The sequence below is a fragment of the Papaver somniferum genome, chromosome 6, assembly GCF_003573695.1.
Source record: "Papaver somniferum cultivar HN1 chromosome 6, ASM357369v1, whole genome shotgun sequence".
NCBI lineage: Eukaryota > Viridiplantae > Streptophyta > Magnoliopsida > Ranunculales > Papaveraceae > Papaver > Papaver somniferum.
Window position 1 is genome coordinate 41,710,891 of NC_039363.1, and position 18,742 is coordinate 41,729,632.

General features: G+C 33.7%; 1 protein-coding gene across 1 annotated transcript; it reads left to right on the forward strand.

The window, feature by feature from the left end:
• The first annotated feature begins 3,127 nt into the window (after positions 1-3,127).
• Positions 3,128-5,555, forward strand: LOC113287392 (probable protein kinase At2g41970). Its single transcript, XM_026536133.1, has 7 exons — positions 3,128-3,669; positions 3,777-4,033; positions 4,149-4,275; positions 4,377-4,650; positions 4,771-4,903; positions 4,991-5,077; positions 5,286-5,555. The coding sequence occupies exons 1-7, from the start codon at positions 3,588-3,590 to the stop codon at positions 5,409-5,411; spliced, it is 1,086 nt and encodes a 361-aa protein (XP_026391918.1). The 5' UTR covers positions 3,128-3,587; the 3' UTR covers positions 5,412-5,555.
• Positions 5,556-18,742: the final 13,187 nt, after the last annotated feature.

Consider the following 18,742-nt stretch of genomic DNA (forward strand, 5'->3'; position numbering starts at 1 on the left):
TTCTTCCAATCTCCTCAATAGATATTCTTCTTCAATTGGTGTACGTCGTGAAGTCTAAAGCTCAAGTACGCATTTTATCTTGATCCGAGACATAGTTATAAGTAGATTAGAAATTAAGTATATAGTTTTGATCAACTAAACTTGACAAACAAGCTTGAGATAGCAACGCTTGCGAGTTCGACCGAGTACTGCTCTAACAAGAGTTTTATGAAATAAATATATAGTGGATTTACACCACGCTTACACTCTTCTTCACCACCATCCTTTCACTTCCTTTTCACCTTTTCACTTCCCCCATTACTTTGTAACCACCACAATTACTAGTAATATCGGATGCATGCCCCTTAATTCCATTGTAAATGCTCTTATTTTCTCCCTACAAATAGAGAACATTTCCTTTGTAATATACACAACTAATGAGAATTATACTTCTTCTTTCCCTCCACATTCTATGTCTCCTTTTAGTTTATAACAAATTTTAAATATCCATAAGAATCCTTATATATCTTGCACCTCAACTATCTTAACAAATCTTAAATGAATTGAATACCTAGAATACTTGTGGAATCTATATAAATCCTATTTGAATACCATAGATCTTTAATGAATCCTTACGAATCCGAATTGAATACCTAAGAGTTATTAGGATTGTTAAATATCTATGTAAAATCATAATCCATGATATATAAAAATAAAAAAAAAATAAGCAAAAAGAGTTGAATAAAATAATTATATATATATTAATATAAATATTGTCTTGAGATGCGTAATTGTCTACGAGATACTATCTAAGGGTCATAAAGTGCACTCTTATAGAAGATGTCATGAGGGTGACCTCGTATAGCATGATTCTTTACATGAAATGTTCCTCATAAGGAAATTTGTGTAAAATGAGCTTTTCTAAACAATAATTTATCTGTGAGTACAAAGTATGTTTCTGCAGTTGAAAGAACATGTGCGATTTAAGACACGATATGTTATTTTTTATAACTCAGAGCTTGAATATCTATATCATCTACTGATTCATCGTGCTTACTCCTTACATGGTTGGAATTACTATCTATCCAATCACAAAATTTATAAGGTTAACTTTGATTCATCAAGATGGAGCTTGGTCCCTACAAAAAAAGGGTAAAAATAAGGAGCTTTAACAAAAATAAATTGTTTGATGATTTGGAGATAAAGGAATGGAAGACCGTTGTCTAATAAAAGAAGGAGACATACCTAAGATCTAGTCAACAAAATTAATAGTGAAACATCTACTATTAGGTCATATTATGATGAAATATATTAGGATTAATTTTCTTTTGATAATTTTTCTCCCACTGAAAAACGGTAATTGAGGAATGATTTGATCTCTTTTGATGTTGTATATGTTTTTCTTATATTCCTTTGCAATAAAATACATCCTAAAAAAAGATTAATAACAGATGAACGTCTGATTCAATTATATTGTTATTAGTTTAATGAAAAAATTTCAGGTTTATGAGATTACATTAAGTGTATAATAATAGAAAAATATAGTTATTTACATATCGTGGTCCGAATGTCCAAACTACATTTACTATTATGTTTTTTTAGCCAAGCACATCTAGAAAGCCAAATGCGTCAATAAACTTAGGGAACAAAACCTAAATCCTAAACATGTCGTCTTTGAAATCAATCTCTCACTAAAATATATACAAGGAAAAATTTCTCAAACCAAACTCACTCAATGTGACCAATGACTTTGCAAATCACAGAATTTGGCTTCTGCCACTTGTCTATATATATTTATTTTTTTAAGGTTTCTTAAGTAGCGAACAAACATCATTGCTATTAGAATAATCAAACGTGACTAGTTTAAAATCACACAGAAACCAATATCAAGATAAGAAAAGCAACGAGAAATGAGCAAGTTGGGATCTAACCTCAGAGGAAACAATACTTTAGGCCAAATAATTAGAGCTTAATTAAGTGAATCTGGAAGGAAGCTACAAGGAATACATTTTTTTTTACCAAACCAAAGTCCAAGCATCAATTGGTAGAGGCAAACCATCTTACAAGATCTTTTGAGATCATATAAAAATTAGTTAACAATAAATGTAGTAGGTTTCGTTTTATTAATAATATATAAAATACACGTAGTGATTGTTGCTTTGACATCATAACCAACTAGACACTATTATGCGTTTTTTTTTTCTTTTTTTTTTTTGCAATTCCTCTTCCCTTATAACTAGACATCTCGGTTATAGAGCAGGAACTACAATACATTCCACAAGTTATCGAGCTTTACTCCATTACATCACCTTCATTGTTGAGAAAACACACTATAAGAAAAATATTTGGTTTTGTTGTTATTAATTATAAATCAAGCTAATATCATCTTTCGATGTTATAACATGCATATATAATTCACACGTATAAATTTTTTGTCGGAAATGATGGAAAAAATTTATTTTTTTTATAGAAACTATTTTAAGTTTTTGTTTTCCGCTGCATCATTTTTTAGGAAAAACATATACTCAAGACTGTATTGATTTAATTTGATAATGATTTTGTTTTAGATACTTACCCAGACATTTTTTTATTATTTAATTAATCTAAACTAATGGGAAAAATTAAAATATTCATACACAAATACACTATTGCTCGTCCTATTCATGGATGTATTCAAACAAATTGTATAAAATTGTCAGAAATGAATCAATATGGATGTCCCACTGAAACATCTTTGACAAAAAAACTATGCCTAAAGGATAATATCCGAAATATTGTGATGGAGTGTTCGTTCTGTGTTCGAATATTCAAAACCTTTATATCCTCATCCATCTGTCTTCAATAGGAACAATCTTATGCACAAGAAAAAACAAATTGGAAGTGCCTATTTTTTATTTTATTTTCAGAAGTTGTATGTAAATACTAATTCTTGTGTATGCACAAACCTAAAATATCTTTAGTATGAAAACACCTATTTTAAGAAGGAAAAGTATAAGATTAACCTATTTCAGGGGATTAATTTGTTAGTTAATTACGGTTGAGAGCTCCAAACGAATTTCTCGTGAATATGAACCATTCTTTCATTTTCCTCCACTTTCTCTTTCCACTTTCTCTCTCATTCCAATTTCATTTACTAACTTTTCTTTTCTCCTTGTTGCGTTTTGCCGATCCAATCTCGATCGGTCTTAGTTGCTAGTATACTCATTGTTCATCGTCCTACCTAAATCATTTACCTTAATTTCTTTTGTCAGAATCAAATCAATTATTTTTTTTCTTTTAATATATAATTGGTATTGGTTCTGCAGGGAAAAGGAAATCAATAACAGGTAATGGTTTTTCATTTTGGCGAAAGTCTAATTAACTTAACTCTCAAGTTTTAAGGATAAAATATTTTACATGGTTGTAATAATTTAAACATATGTTATTTTTTATGAACAAATTTTTTATGATTTAAATTTGCCGCAATGGTTCAATCTTGACGTTAATTTATGGAGAATCGAAGGTTCTGCTTAAAATGATTTTTGAGCATTGATAGAGATGAGAAACTAATCATATTCTAGAAGAAGAATTGTTTTTTTCTTTTCTCAAAAGCGCGATAAAGAACAACAATGTTGTGTTGTGGAGGTGTAGAAGAGGAAGTTGGGGGTCCACCTGTTAATCAATATACATCTCAACCAAGGAATCAATTTGGTACTGTAATTTTTTCAATATTATTACCCATATATATATATATGATAATATTTTTTATTTAATGCTAAAAAATGGCAAGAATTAAAACTAATATCGATGAATTTTAGGGAGTCAAAGAGAAGAGCCAAGAACTTCCCATGCTGCCAGGAGCGGTGCACCTGCCAAGGTTTTACCTATTGAAACACCAGCCTTATCCTTAGATGAGTTGAATAAATTGACTGGTAATTTTGGATCAAAGACACTAGTTGGTGAAGGGTCTTATGGTCGAGTTTTTCGTGCAACCTTAAGTTCTGGTCAGGTTGCAGCAATTAAAAAAATAGATAATAGCTCTTCACAAGAGCCAGATTCTGACTTCGCAGCTCAGGTAAGTTTTTAATGGAAAATTATTTTTTCCTAGTTTCAAAACAAATATTGAGCTCGAGATATATTTCATTATATGATGTATTAGTGGTTTACTTTTATCATTGGTGATGATCCAGTTATCAATTGTCTCAAGATTGAAGCATGAACATTTCGTTGAGTTACTTGGATATTGTTTGGATGCAAATAACCGAATCTTGGCTTATCAATTTGCAACTATGGGTTCTTTACATGATGTTTTGCACGGTATTATCTCCTAAGTGGGATTTCAGTTTTTGGCCTTCACAATATTTCATTTGGGTTACATGTCTCAGCTTTAATGTCTCGATTTGTTCCGGGGATTGTAGGAAGAAAAGGGGTGCAGGGAGCAGAACCTGGTCCGGTTCTAAGTTGGAACCAGCGAGTGAAAATTGCATTTGGGGCCGCAAAAGGTCTTGAGTACCTACATGAAAAAGTTCAACCTTCTATTGTCCATAGGGATGTTAGATCAAGTAATGTCCTATTGTTTGATGATTTTCTTGCAAAAATGGCCGATTTCAATTTAACAAACCAATCATCAGATACAGCTGCTCGTCTACACTCAACTCGTGTGTTAGGAACATTTGGGTATCATGCTCCAGAGTATGACTTTTTCATTTTATTCAGTTTTTTTTTCACTTTCAGTGGCGTTCTTCAAATTTTCTTTTTATTCTTGAACTATTTTTACCCAACCAGTGAGCTTACTTTGTTGTTATGTTTCAGGTATGCCATGACAGGCCAACTGACTCTAAAAAGTGATGTATACAGTTTTGGTGTTGTTCTTCTTGAGCTATTGACAGGGAGAAAGCCAGTAGATCACACCATGCCTAAAGGACAACAAAGTCTTGTTACTTGGGTATATATTGCACTAGTCTCGTGACTCTCGAAATTCAGTCTTCTTTTTCACTTTCTCTATCTCTAATTTTATTTTCAAAAAATCCAGGCAACTCCTAGACTCAGTGAGGATAAAGTTAAGCAGTGTATCGATCCAAAGTTAAACAACGATTACCCTCCAAAGGCTATAGCAAAGGTCATTTATGAATATTCAATATTATATTTATAATACTTTTCAAAAAGAATGAGATGAAAAAAATACTCACATGTTAGGATTTTGACTATTTTTAAAGGTGTATGCGCATATTTAAGCTATTTTTAGAGTTATTGTCTTCCTGTCTGTCTATTTGTAGTTTTGTTTTATAGTTTGATAACATTAGTTGTATATTTTATTTTACTTCCAGATGGCAGCAGTCGCAGCATTATGTGTTCAGTATGAAGCAGATTTTAGGCCTAATATGACCATCGTCGTGAAGGCAATCCAACCGCTTCTAAACTCAAAACCAGGAGGACCAGATTCTCGTTCGTAATCCTATAGATCAGTGTTTTGTTTCTATATAGTTGTTGTATACCACTTAACTGAATCTTGTACCAAATTTTTTTCTTAAATACCGATCCATTTGTCTTTTAAAATACATACAGAATTCATGAAATAATATTGCATTGTGAGGATACAACATCTTTTCTTCCTTCAGTTACTCTCTCCGTATAATTTTTAAGTGATTTTAGGGGATTTTTGAAACAAAACAAGTGATATTATTTCATACATTGTGAGTAAGAGCAGGGTAAGTTTACGTTAATATAAATATGTCTAGAGATAAAAACTCTTTTAGAAGCAAGACATTTGTATTCTTTATTAGAGGTAGTGCAACCAATAAAATACAAAGATTACTCGGTGATTCTAGCTTTTTTGACGTGTGAGGTATGAGCCATAGAAAACATGCACATCCAAATACTTTTAGCTCGTAGTAGATTGGATTAGCTTGAAATAACTTCTCAGCATAAGTAGAGATAAAAATGGAAATTATTGGTAATATGTTTATTAACAAAAAAAATAGTTATTTTAAAAGCCTCAATCCATAAAAATTAAAAATCGAACCGGTCGAATTGATAAAGTTTTCTTAATCCCGTTATGTGTTCATGTTTTGAGTCAAATGCTCCATTATGTTCAAGAGCATGAGCTCAACAGGGTGAATATTATTGAAAGCAGTAAGAGAAATACTCAATCTAGATCATAATAATTCTAGATTGATCGACAAATATCCAGTTGAAATCCCGTGAGAAAATCTAATAGTTGAAAGTTGAAAGCTGTGATCACAATCCATGATATTCAATGATGTAATATTTATATATTTGTCTAAAAAAATCATTCTCAGGATCTTCCACGCTAAGTGCAGAATGACTTGCTTATAAACTAGCCACAACCATCATACAAGATAACCTTGATTTTCATACCAAAAACATCAACTGAATTTTGAATTTAACATATATGGTTTTAAATTTAGTTTTCAAAATACACCAGAGCTGAGGACAACTCCAATTTAAGGTGGTGGTATTGTAATACCCCGATATTCGGCAGTGGTTAGCCGAATGGAATATAAGTAATGGTTTTTCCTTTCCTAACACTGTGGCACTTTCAGCATAATTAGCTCCATAGTTGGTGAAAAACTCTACGTTATGCGTGCTCGGGCGGGAGTAATCCAGGGATGGGTGACCTTCTGGGAAGTTGTTACTGGATTTCCGCATAGATGCCCGTTGAAAACCCCGCACTGCCGGATAACCACATTGGCTAAGTGGGACAATATCGATGGAGGGTCGGGACATTACAAATGGTATCAGAGCCTATAGCAATTCACCTGCTGAGGGTGGGAAGGTACATGGGACGGGGTTGCTCCAAGTACTTGTCTCATGAAAGGAAGGGAACGTCGAAGATCTGGGCTTGAATATATCCCGGAGACGAGGGCGACTCCAATTTAAGGTGGTGGTATAGTAATACCCCGATATTTGCAGTGGTTGGCCGAATGGAATATAAGTAATGGTTTGTCCCTTCCTAAAGCAGAGGCCTTTTTAGAAAAATTGACTCCAGAGTTGGTGGAAAACTCTGCAGTTAGGCATGTCTGGGTGGGAGTAATCCAGGGATGGTTGATCTTCCGGGAAGTTGTTGCTGGATTGCCAAGAGATGCCTATTGAAAGCCCTACACTGCCGGATAACCGTAGTGGCTAAGTGGGACAGTATCGATGGAGGGTCGGGCCATTACATCTAACATATTCAGAAAAATCATGAATTATATTGCATTATAATAATGACTAATGATGCTCGACTCGAACTCCACAAGTTCATATGCAGCAACTGCAAAGGTTTATTCAATCGAACCAGAGACAAAGACAAACCAAAAGAAAATGTGACATATGAAAAGATAACAATGACATTCATTGCAAATTAATGATCTAGTGAATGACAAACACATTAGAAAAGAGTACTGAGAATAATGACGTCCACGTACTTGATACAAAATACATGGAGAAATTGTGGCGCTATAAAGAGTTTGAGAATTTAGTGAAAAATCAGCATCCAATAAATATATAGAGTTCATTTAGACTAATCATTAAAATATTATCCCCCAGATGATTGATCCTTCCCAAGGATATTATTAGAGGTAAAATCTTACTGCAACTATCGCCACAAGTAGATTTATAAGATGAAAAACATGAATCATTTTGTATTTTATATTGATATTAATCCAACAGTTGTGGTCTCAAAAGCCGAGAAAATAGTGAAGTTCTTAAAGAAAATATATCATGTTGGAAAGCTTCGAAAGATATACATTCCAAAGGTGTATTTATAATCTGTCGTGTCTAGTAGCTTGGATTGGGCCAATAAAGAATTCATATAAGAACCAAGGATATAGTTGCAATTGTAACCCATAAAATTTTTAAAAAACAAGTCCATCTTTTTGAAAAATAAAAGGTATATTATTAGTTTTAGAATATATGAATCTTAAACATTTTTCCTCTACTAATTATGAAAATTGTTTCAATGGGATTGAATGGTATAAATAGGTAAGTATTTCATAGTATGCTTCGAAACTTATTAATAATAGGCTCAAAAAATAATAAATTATGTGTAAATATAATACTTTCGCGGAGACCGAGCGAAACGTGTAATGAGTTACTAAATCAATCGTTTATGAGTATTTTGACGAGCATTTATGATAAACACGCAATATAATTCTCCTGAAAATCTAATTCACCTACATTATATTTTTCTTTCCTTATATAGAATTTTATCCAGGAAGTCAACTAGGTTGTAAAAAATCTCACATAAAGTATTAACAATTTCCAAATATTATCTATAAAATAAAACTACTAAATCTCATAGAAAGTATTAACACTAATCATTCTCTCTCATGTATTTTATTATTTTTACACTTCTCATGCCAATGATTGGCTTTTATCTTCTGCATGGATGCACAAGCTAACAAATCCTAAAAGAAAACACAGTAATGACAGATTAGGGTTCACAATAATAGACAACTTATATTTATTTTAGGTATGTGTTATTGGGGGTAATAAAGAAACGCATCGATTTTGGTCCCCTTGGATGCCTGCGGGATAACGCAAGCTTCTTCTTTTTTTTTATGGGAAAATGAATTATATTAACTAGCAAATATAGTACATAAGATTTACAATTTAGTTTCTATCAAATACATTAGAGATAATGCTAGATTGCTTAATTTTTTGTTGTAATTTTGTAGACATATGTTGAAGGCTCTTTATTATTGCTTCCTTGGCAATACGATCCGCTGTTGAATTGTATTTTCTATTTGTAAATTTACCTGAGCTTGAGGAAGATCTTTTAAAATTGTCCTGGCTTCTTGAACGGTGTTTTCGGCTGTCCATGAGAGATTTGTGTTGTCCTTGTTAATGCTGTCTGCCAAGACTTTACAATCAGTTACTATTGAAACGCTAGACAAGACGTTGTATCTTAGCCAGATGACCGCTTTTTGTAAAGAATTTGCTTCCACATAAAGAGCCGAAGTAGCTGTCTCCGAACCTGCTGAAATGTGCATAAATGTCTGGTGATCTACTGAATAAACGATGTGAGCGTATCACATTGAAAGGTATTCTTCCTTGAAAGAAGCATCAATAAATATTATCCAGGCCGTGTTTATATCTGACCATTTGGTATTGATCATCATTAACTGATTGTTATCCAGTCCCTTTATTTTATTCTTTTGTGGGATGAATTGCAAAAATATGTTGATCTGATCAATTAGTTGCATTGGGTTTGGGGTTATCTTTTCAAAAACCACCGAGCATCTGTATTTCCATATGAACCATAAAATGGTCGAGATTTTTCCTACCAAATTATCCAAATCTGGGTTTAAAAGCTTCCCTTTAACCCATGATGTAATCAGATCCGTATTAGCTGAAGGAGTTAAATTTCCTAGCGAAAATATTAACCAAATAGCTCTGGCGAAAGGGCAAGATATGAATAGGTGATTCTCGGTTTCCTGAACTTGAGTATTGCATAGTTGGCAGTTTGGGTCAATTTCCGGGTTATGTGCCCATAGTCTCGAAGATGTAGGCAAAGCTTTTCCAGTTAGCTTCCACACAAAAATTTTAATTTTTGGAATGGCTTGTATTTTCCATATACTTTTCCAAGGGAAATCTATTAACGAAATATCATCTTCTTGAGATTGATTTGCTAAGAAATTATAAATTTTTCTTGGCGAGAAGAGTCCTGAATGATGGTGTAACCATTGGATTTTGTCTTCTTCTTCTTTTCTCGAGGTCATGGCTTGAATTTTCTTTCTAACCTCCCGTCTAAAGTAACTGTCTAGTTTTCCTTGATCCCATTTATTCTCTACAGTTATGAGCTCTTGAACTCTTTTTGGAGTTGTGTCCTGTGAGTTTGGTGGTTGCGGTATTATTTCCGAATTTGGAATCCATCCGTCTCCCCATATTTTAACCGAGTTTTCATATTTAACTTGCCAAACGAAGTTTCCTTTAATTAAATCTAGACCTTTTCGGATGCTTGTACAAATCCAAGATAATTTAGAAACTTTAGAAGCTTTCAGAGGATGAGAATTTAGGAAATATTTTGCTTTGAGAATTTTTTCCCATAGTTGGTCTTTTTCTAATATTAATCTGCTGGCTAGTTTAGTGAGAAGCGCTATATTAAATTGATGAGGGTTTTTAATATCTAAACCACCTTGGGCAATAGGCTTGCATATGTAGTTCCAAGCTCTGACGAATCCTTCTTGTCTTTTTTGCCCTTCTTTATTCCACCAGAAATTCTTTGGATACGATCTAATTGATTCAAGGTTTCTTTTGGTAGGAAAGCACCTGCATTTGGTACGTTGGGAAACTTGAAGGATAGATTTTATCAGAACTGTCCTCCCCGCTTGAGATAGTAGCTTGGATTTCCATCCTTGTAATGTGGAGTAATAATTTTGTAGAAGTGGCTCGAAGTTCGCTTTCCTATTTTTATCTAAAAATAGAGGCGTTCCGAGATATCCATAACTTTTAGTCATCAAGGAAACTTTAAGAACTCTGGCAATAATTTTTCCATGTTTAGGATGAATTTTTGGACTGAAGTATACACTGGATTTTTGTAGGTTTATCATTTGTCCCGTTATATTCCCGAAAAGGGATAGAACGTCTAGGAGATTTTTTGCTTTCCCCGGATCAGCTTTTGTGAACAGGAAACAGTCGTCTGCGAAGAAGAGATGGGAAATATTTGGAGCATTTTTATTGATTCAGAGGCCGGAAATTTTCTTCTCCATTATCGCGTTTTCTAGAAGCCTAGATAAAATTTCCATATAAATCAGAAAAAGGTATGGAGAAAGGGGGTCCCCTTGTCTTAAACCTCTCGAGGTTTTGAATTTTGACCCGGGTGTTCCGTTGAGGAGGATTGAGTAAGAAGTAGTAGATATGCATTGGAATATGAGATCTATCCACTTTTCATCAAACCCAAAGCTAAGAAGGGCTCTTTCGATAAAATTCCACTCCACTCTATCAAAAGCTTTGGAGAGATCTAATTTAAGGGCCAGATACCCTTTTGTGGCTTTTGAAGTTTTCATAGCATGGATGAGCTTATGTACGATTATAATATTGTCGGTGATTTGTCTTCCCGGAAGGAAAACAGATTGGTTGGGAGAAATAATTTTGCTAAGAATAGGCTTTAATCTATTTGCGAGAATTTTCGAGATTAGCTTGTAGATGGTATTACTTAGACTTATTGGTCTAAAATCACCCGGAGTTTGAGGAGTTGAAATTTTTGGGATAAGGGTAATGAAGGAGTGGTTTATATCAGTATCAAGAATACCAGTTTTAAAAAACTCATGAACTGTATTAACAATATCCGGGCCGAATATTTCCCAATTAGCCTTGAAAAAACCCAGTTGAAATCCATCGGGTCCTGGAACGCCCCACTGATTCATATTGGATAATGTGAGCCAGATTTCATTTTTGGTTGGGATTTCTAGGAGAGAAAGATTTTCCTCATCAGATATACAAGGCTTTATGATGCTGTATGGGTCAAAGATACAATTGTTTATTTGGGTTGTACCAATGTGGGTAAAGTGGTTTACCAGAAGAGAATATATTTGATCTCTATCCGAGAGCCAAAGGCCAGAAGGTTCTCTAAGGGTATTGATGGAATTTATTCTTTTCCTATTGGAGGCGGTGGCATGAAAATATTCTGTATTTCGGTCGTATTCCTTGAAGAATTTATCTCTAGACAGCTGATGGTAGAAATCGTTTTTAATTTCGTATCATTTTCCTAGTTCTGCTTGGAGATTTTTTAGCTTGTCTATGTCTCTGGAGATATTTTCGGATTTATGGATGCTCTCGACTTTATTATTTAAGTTCCTAATATTTTTATGAATATTTCCAAAGATGTTTGAATTCCATTGGGAAAGATTTGAGGATAGGAGTTGGAGTTTCAAGGAGATGTTTTCATTTGTTGTGTTATTGGAGTGTAATTCCCAGGATGCCTTGACTACCTCGTGTAGAGTGGAGTGTGATAGCCAAGATCTAATACATCTAAAAGGTTTCTGAAGTTTCAATTTTTCAGGGTGTGTATCTAATAAGATAGGTGTATAATCTGATCCAACTCTAGGTAGATGAGTTAAATTCGTGTCCGGGAATTTTTGAGACGATAAAAATTAGGTCAATGCTCTGTCAGTTCTTTCGCAAATGTTCGCTTCTACTTTTATGTTGTTTGACCATGTGAATGGAGCGTCTTCATATCCCGCATCTTGTAGTCCTATGGGGTCGATTGTCTGGATGATGATTGTCTTGCTGCTAGAGCTAGCATTATTTCCCCCTTACTTTTCATCTGGGTCAAGAATGATGTTTAAGTCGCCAATTAGAGCCCAAGGCTATTCACTTGCTGGGCCATTTCTGAAATATAATTTCATTGCCTGATTTTTTTCACAAGTATCAATAGCGCCATAAACTTAGGTGATGAAAATCTTCTCGTCACCTAAACTTGCTTCAAAATGACACACGTTATATTTTGTTGATACTAATTTCATATCGATATTATTATTCCAGACGATTGCTAACCCTTTTGCTATTTCTACAGACGGAGTGATAAACCAGGCATGAAATTTGGACTTTTTAAAGAATAAATCCATCCGAGACAGCGGAGCTTTTGTCTCGGCTAGAAATACTATATCAAGATTATGAAATTGGCAGAGGTATTGTAATGGTCTTTAGTGAGATGAGTACCTATACCTTGTACGTTCCAAGACAGAAGCTTCATCTTGTTAGACAAAGATACACTACTAAAATCAGTGAGAATTTTAGATGCCTTACGGAAAGGAGTAATGCAAACAAGAAAAAAGGAGTTCAAACACAACTAGTAGAGATGGATAGAACAAGATGAGAAAATAAATAAAACTTGACCAGAAAATTAGGACTATTAAAGATTGGTTTAACATAGGGCACAAGAAAAAGAGCAGTAGGGATTAAGGACAAGAGCATCGACCTAAAAAAGACACAGCAGAGAAAGACAAAGAAAGAAGTAAACAGATAAGGTCTAGTTAATTAGGATGAAGCCAATACAGATAACACTCACAGCAAAGAAGGAATCAATTAATCAAAGGAGATTAATGTTGAGTAATAAGATGGCAAAGGAAATAAACCTAAATTAACAGGATTAAAGAAACAGTTTACCGACCCAGTAACCATCTTAAGTAGACCGTTAAAACTGTGTAGTATCTGTTAAAGAGAAGGCGAGGGAGTGTAGGGATTACTTTACAAAGAGGAAGCAACTGTTGGGACCAAAATTAACTCACATACCGATCAAAAGGTTACATCAAATAGAAACAAATTGATTTAGAAAGATACTCAAACTCATTGTCGAGATCAAAAGACTTGGGGAAAGCTACCGAAATATTTCAATTTAAAATGTTTAAAAGTTGCATCATAAATTGGCCAAAGGAAAAAAGAAGGTTCTAAGAAATCGCTGGGAGGTTTAAAATGTCATCTAAACAGATCCGAACATAAAAGATTAAGGGAAGAAAAAAACACTAAGACAAAATGTCTCAAAAGAAGGAACCACTCCATGAGACTATGGGGTAGCAGAACTTATAGACAAAAAACCAATGGATGATAGATGGGTAGAGCTGGCCAATATTAAAAACATAACCGCTGAACATAGCTATTCTACAGAAAAAACCTTGAAACCAGACGAGAATTAGTCTGACTGAACACCAGAATAGAAAGTAAACAGCGGAGAAAACTACCTTTAGTCGACGCAAATGCGAGAACACCATTACATGAAAACAAAGAGACCGGACCTTGAAACATTGATCCGACACAGTACCAAAATAGTTAGGCCACAGGGAGGGAGAACTTGGGAAAGTCGACAATGATTGGAGCTTTAATGCCAGCAATACTAAAAAACGCTTCTTTGGAGCAATAAGACAAATATGTAATATGATGAAGAACTGAAAATGACAAAAAGCGGACTTGGAGAACTCTAAAATATACAGACACTCTTATGCAAGCATCAATTGATTTGACTCATGAACAGTACAACCATTAATTTGTGATCAGGGGAAACTTTGAGCTAATAATATGATGACGAAATTGGATAGGAGATAAAGACCCATGGGTTAAACAGGACAACTTGAGAAAGGGAAAATTAGCCAATTAAAATGAAAGCAGCAAATAAAGAGTTAGATAAAGATCAATAGCAACCCCTGAAGCTGGAATAAATTATGAGTCTAAAAAATCAAAACTTGCTTTATGAAGAAGGAAAGATTAACCTATGATTTTACCGACTTGAAGTGGATGATGAAGACCCCTAAAAATTGATCCGGATTCATAGAAAAATGAGGGTAAAAAATTAGACCCCTGCTTATACAGTTGCAACCACGCTCGACCAGCAAGATGAAGGGGATGAAAATCGCCACAAAACAGATACTACAGTAGATTAAACGGCCCCTAAAGGGGCTACATGGCCGGTAAACCCAAGGGGATTAGCCTGACATAGAGATGGAAACGATCAGATAAATGACAAATAAATCAATCAATAGAAATATTAAAAAATTGAAGGGAAGTTAATCCTGTTAATTGAACATGTAGAAGATTTTGCAGAAGATTTAGATCTCGAATTGCTTGAAACGGAGAAGCCTGCGTCGACTCGGCGGTCGCCCGATTCGTAGAGCCCTCTACTGTTCGTGAATACTACTAAAAATGGGACAACCAAAGCTTCGTAATGAGATGCTGTGATTGGGTATTTTTTATAATTATATTCTTATAAATAATAACTAGCAAATTTAGAAATGATTTATCTCTCAAATTATTATGGATATTGGTAAATTTTATATCATTGAAAATGATTTTAAAATACCTACATAAGGAATATAAACATGTCTATCAAATTATACATATTTTTTACACTAACAACGATCAATTAAAAGAATGGTTTTAGAAATATCCCCTGTTTAATAATATAGGTCATCTATTTAGGGTTAAAAATAAGTAGGTCATCTGTTATAGGAACGAACAAGTATTCATGTTTTTATTGGCTAATAATGCATCACTTGACAAATTTCATTGGCTAATAATGCATCACTTGACGTAGAGATAGGTCAAACGGTGTTGATGTGGTAGTGTAGGTGGTGACAAAGGTTGTCATAATTATTGGTGAGTCATGGGATCAATGGCAGTGGTCTACGTGTAACTCCATGCTTCTATAGCCCTAATAATGGTACATTGTTGATGGTGCAGTTGATTATTTCTAATGTTTAGTATAAATTCGATAACATTATTAAGTATATGGCAATTAAACAGATAACAGACACCAAAAATCCAGTCATCATATAACCAAATATATTATATGTTTGGTTGCGGAATTTCGAAGAGGAAAAAATTCGTGGGGTATGGGGAATTACAATTTTTTTTTGGTTGTTTGGTTACCAAATCCCGGATCCATATTTTTTCGGATTTATAATTTCTCCTAATGAATTCTACCCTACTTCTTAAGATTTTGCTGAAAAAATTTAAACAGACTTATATGTCTATTTTTTTAAACACAAAAGTCCATGTAAACTTAAATATTTTATTTTAGGGCGGTGACTGAATATAACCCTCACATTTTTTAAATATAACTTTTTTCTAAAATTATTTTTACCATTTTTATGTGGGTACAAACCACCCCCGTCTTCTATTTTATCAACTTTTTTTCGCTTTTTTTTAATATCACCTCCTTCTCTACGCCATTAAACCCAACACACAATTGTTCCTATTTAATTCATCTTTTTTCTAAACCACATATTTGATTTTAGTTATTTCCTTCTTTTCTTTTTAATGAAATCAGTTTTAGCTCCTCTATTTCCTCGTCCAGAACATTAATAAGTTCTCAATTCGCTTCCTTCAACATTAGAAAAAAATTGGTTTTTTGTTTTGTATTTTACCTAAGTATACATTGTCAAATTAAACATCGGCTCATCCTAAAGACTATCCTAATTGAAGATGAGACTACGGATTATAGGATGTTGCTTAAAAAATACATATGATTATACGAGTTCTATTTAGAATATAAAAATAATAAAACCTAATAAGGATTTAGTTGCATAAAAAAAACGGTAAAGAAAAATATGGAAGATGACGGTGGGTTTTCTCGACCCATATAGAGATAGTCAACAAATATTTTAATTTTGAAGTTATGTTGTATTTAATTTTTATATGGGTTGTATTTAGTAACCGCTTAATTTAAACTATGCACTTTTTATTACGCGGCACATTCGTTTGAAAACATAATCTCATTAATGTAGTCAATATCGGATTTCGTTTTGTCTGGGTCGGGACCGATACACTGGTATAATTTTGCATCGAGAGATCTCGGTTTCAAATTTTATATCTATAATTATTATATCTAAACGTTTTTCACATATAACACCTATTAAGATATAAAACTAGTACTCATGTTTTTAAAATACTACCAAACAAACTCAAGGAATCACCAAAAACTCGAGATTTGTATGAAACGGATAAAACCCACATAAAAAATCATAATTGCAAAGCTCAAACCTAAGAAAGTTGTTGATTTTGATATAAATTTTCAGAATTGCAAGCTCAAACCTAAGCGAATTGCTATCATACTATCGATTATTGAACATGAAACAATGATTACATGCAAACATGGAAATTGGAACATTGAGACGTGAAATCGAGATGAAACCCAAATATCATGAGCAACAATTGAAAACTCTAGAATAAGGAAAATAATTTTTGTTTTGAATTTTGTATAGTCCCGCCTCGGTCATCTCAGCTAACTCGTCTCGGTCCATCTCGGTCGGGATTCTCGGACAAATACCGTATCGTCTATATAACATGTCTTGCCTCTGGTTAGTGTTGAAACCGTTATTATCGGCGATATTCGGCCATCTCGGCTGAGATTGACTACATTGAATCTCATTTACTTTAATTATTATTGTTATGAAAGATGCCACTACAGGATTTTATTAACCAATAAGAAGTTTTTTTATTATTATATTTTTTAAAAAGCAAAACAAGTCAATAATTACAAGGTGTGCGTTGGTAACCTAGTAAAAAGTTATTATTATTAATATATTTTTTTATTATTGGATAAAGAATATTATTACAAGAAACTAGTTGGAAGCCCAACAATCTAAGCACCAAAATCGTACTACCACGTTAATGTAAGAGTACATTAATTATATACCCCTAATTTTGACACCCAACAAATATACCCTTATACGACAATAAATATATCCCTATCATTTACAAACCTTATTGATTTAAAATTAGATTACTTTAACACCCTCACTCATATAATGTGTTTCCTTTATTTCAAAATACAACAAATTTCTTTCTCTACCACTTCACGGTCGCCACCACCACCATTAGCACCATTATATATCCACCACCACCACCGACATCCAACTACCATTCCACCATCGTAACACCACCTAATAACCGCCGCCACCACCAATCCACCAACGGAACACCACCACCACCGCTGGAACACCATTGCCGCCGTCAGTCCTCCATCGTCGTTGCCTGCTGTGTCAACAAACAAGTTGATCCCCAGACAAAAATCAGAAGAAAAAAAATGGTGTCAACAACCGAAATTGATCCCTAGAATATGACGTCAACAACCGAAGTTGATCCCCAAAACAAAAATCAGAAAATTAAAAAAATAATAATGATAATAATAATATGGTGTCAACAACCGAGGTTGATCCCAAAAACAAGAATCAGAAGAAAAAAAAAGATAATGATAATATGGTGTCAACAACCGAAGTTGATCTCATAGTATGGTGTCAACAACCGAAATTGTTAGAGAATTGTTGGGTCGAACTCGCAAGCGTTGCTATCTCAAGTTTGTTTGTCAAGTTTAGTTGCCAAAACTATAAGTCTTGATTTCTAGTCTACTTATAGCTAAAATTTTAGTTGCCAAAACTAATAGTCTTGGGATATGTGTGTTTGCGTCCGTGAACTATGATTGTTCCATACATGGTCAAAAGTTAAGTCTGTCGTATGTCGATATGCAAGTATTGATAAAAGACTGAATGAATCTTTGACAAACAAAAGTTAAGCCTTTTATGTCATTATGCAAGTATTGATGGAAGAAATGATGAACTTTTGTTTACAAAGATTAAGTCTATTATATGTCATTGTGCAAATAGTGATGAAGGATAGAGTGGATCTTTTTTTATTCCGCAGTATTGATCTTCTCTGATCCATATTTTATGTATCTACTGTGCGGCTCCGTAAGTTCTCTTATGTTGAGCATTTCCGATTAAATTAATCATATGTTCTCTTGTGGTTAATTTAATTGAGTATTTTGGATAAAATTCATATTCTTATGAGATTTATTGTTGTCCAAAGGAATCCTTCTTTTATTGTGAAAGTAAGGTCTCTCTTGTTGTTCTTTCGGGAATGACATTTTATGGGGGAGAGTTCTTAATTGAACTTGTGCTTAATTGCCAAATCTTTGTGGGGGAATGCGGTTGTGGAATATTATAGGGGTTATCTTGTATCTTTATAAAATCCTTGATGAATGCATTTAGTTTCGGCTATATGATTGCATCTAAAAAGTTGATACGTGCTTTCTTTTGGTCATGAAGTGTCTCTATGAAAATTTCATTAGGATCCCTCTAGTTTTCGTACCTTTGCCAATTTTATTGACAAAAAGGGGGAGAATTAATGTGTAATTCACACTACAAATACATATGGTTTTCGGATCATTATGCAAGGGGGAGTGATTTCCATGTGAGATAGAGTATTGACTAAGGTGGAGTGATACATATCACCATAGTATTGTTGTCGAAGTTGTGAAACAACGGAACTTTGATGTTGTGTAATGATACTA

Coding starts and splice junctions, on each gene's coding strand:
- LOC113287392 (XM_026536133.1), top strand. CDS start 3,588: ATGTTGTGTTGTGGAGGTGTAGAAGAGGAAGTTGGGGGTCCACCTGTT. Junction 4,034..4,148: donor ATTCTGACTTCGCAGCTCAG/GTAAGTTTTTAA, acceptor GTGATGATCCAG/TTATCAATTGTCTCAAGATT. Junction 4,651..4,770: donor TTTGGGTATCATGCTCCAGA/GTATGACTTTTT, acceptor GTTATGTTTCAG/GTATGCCATGACAGGCCAAC.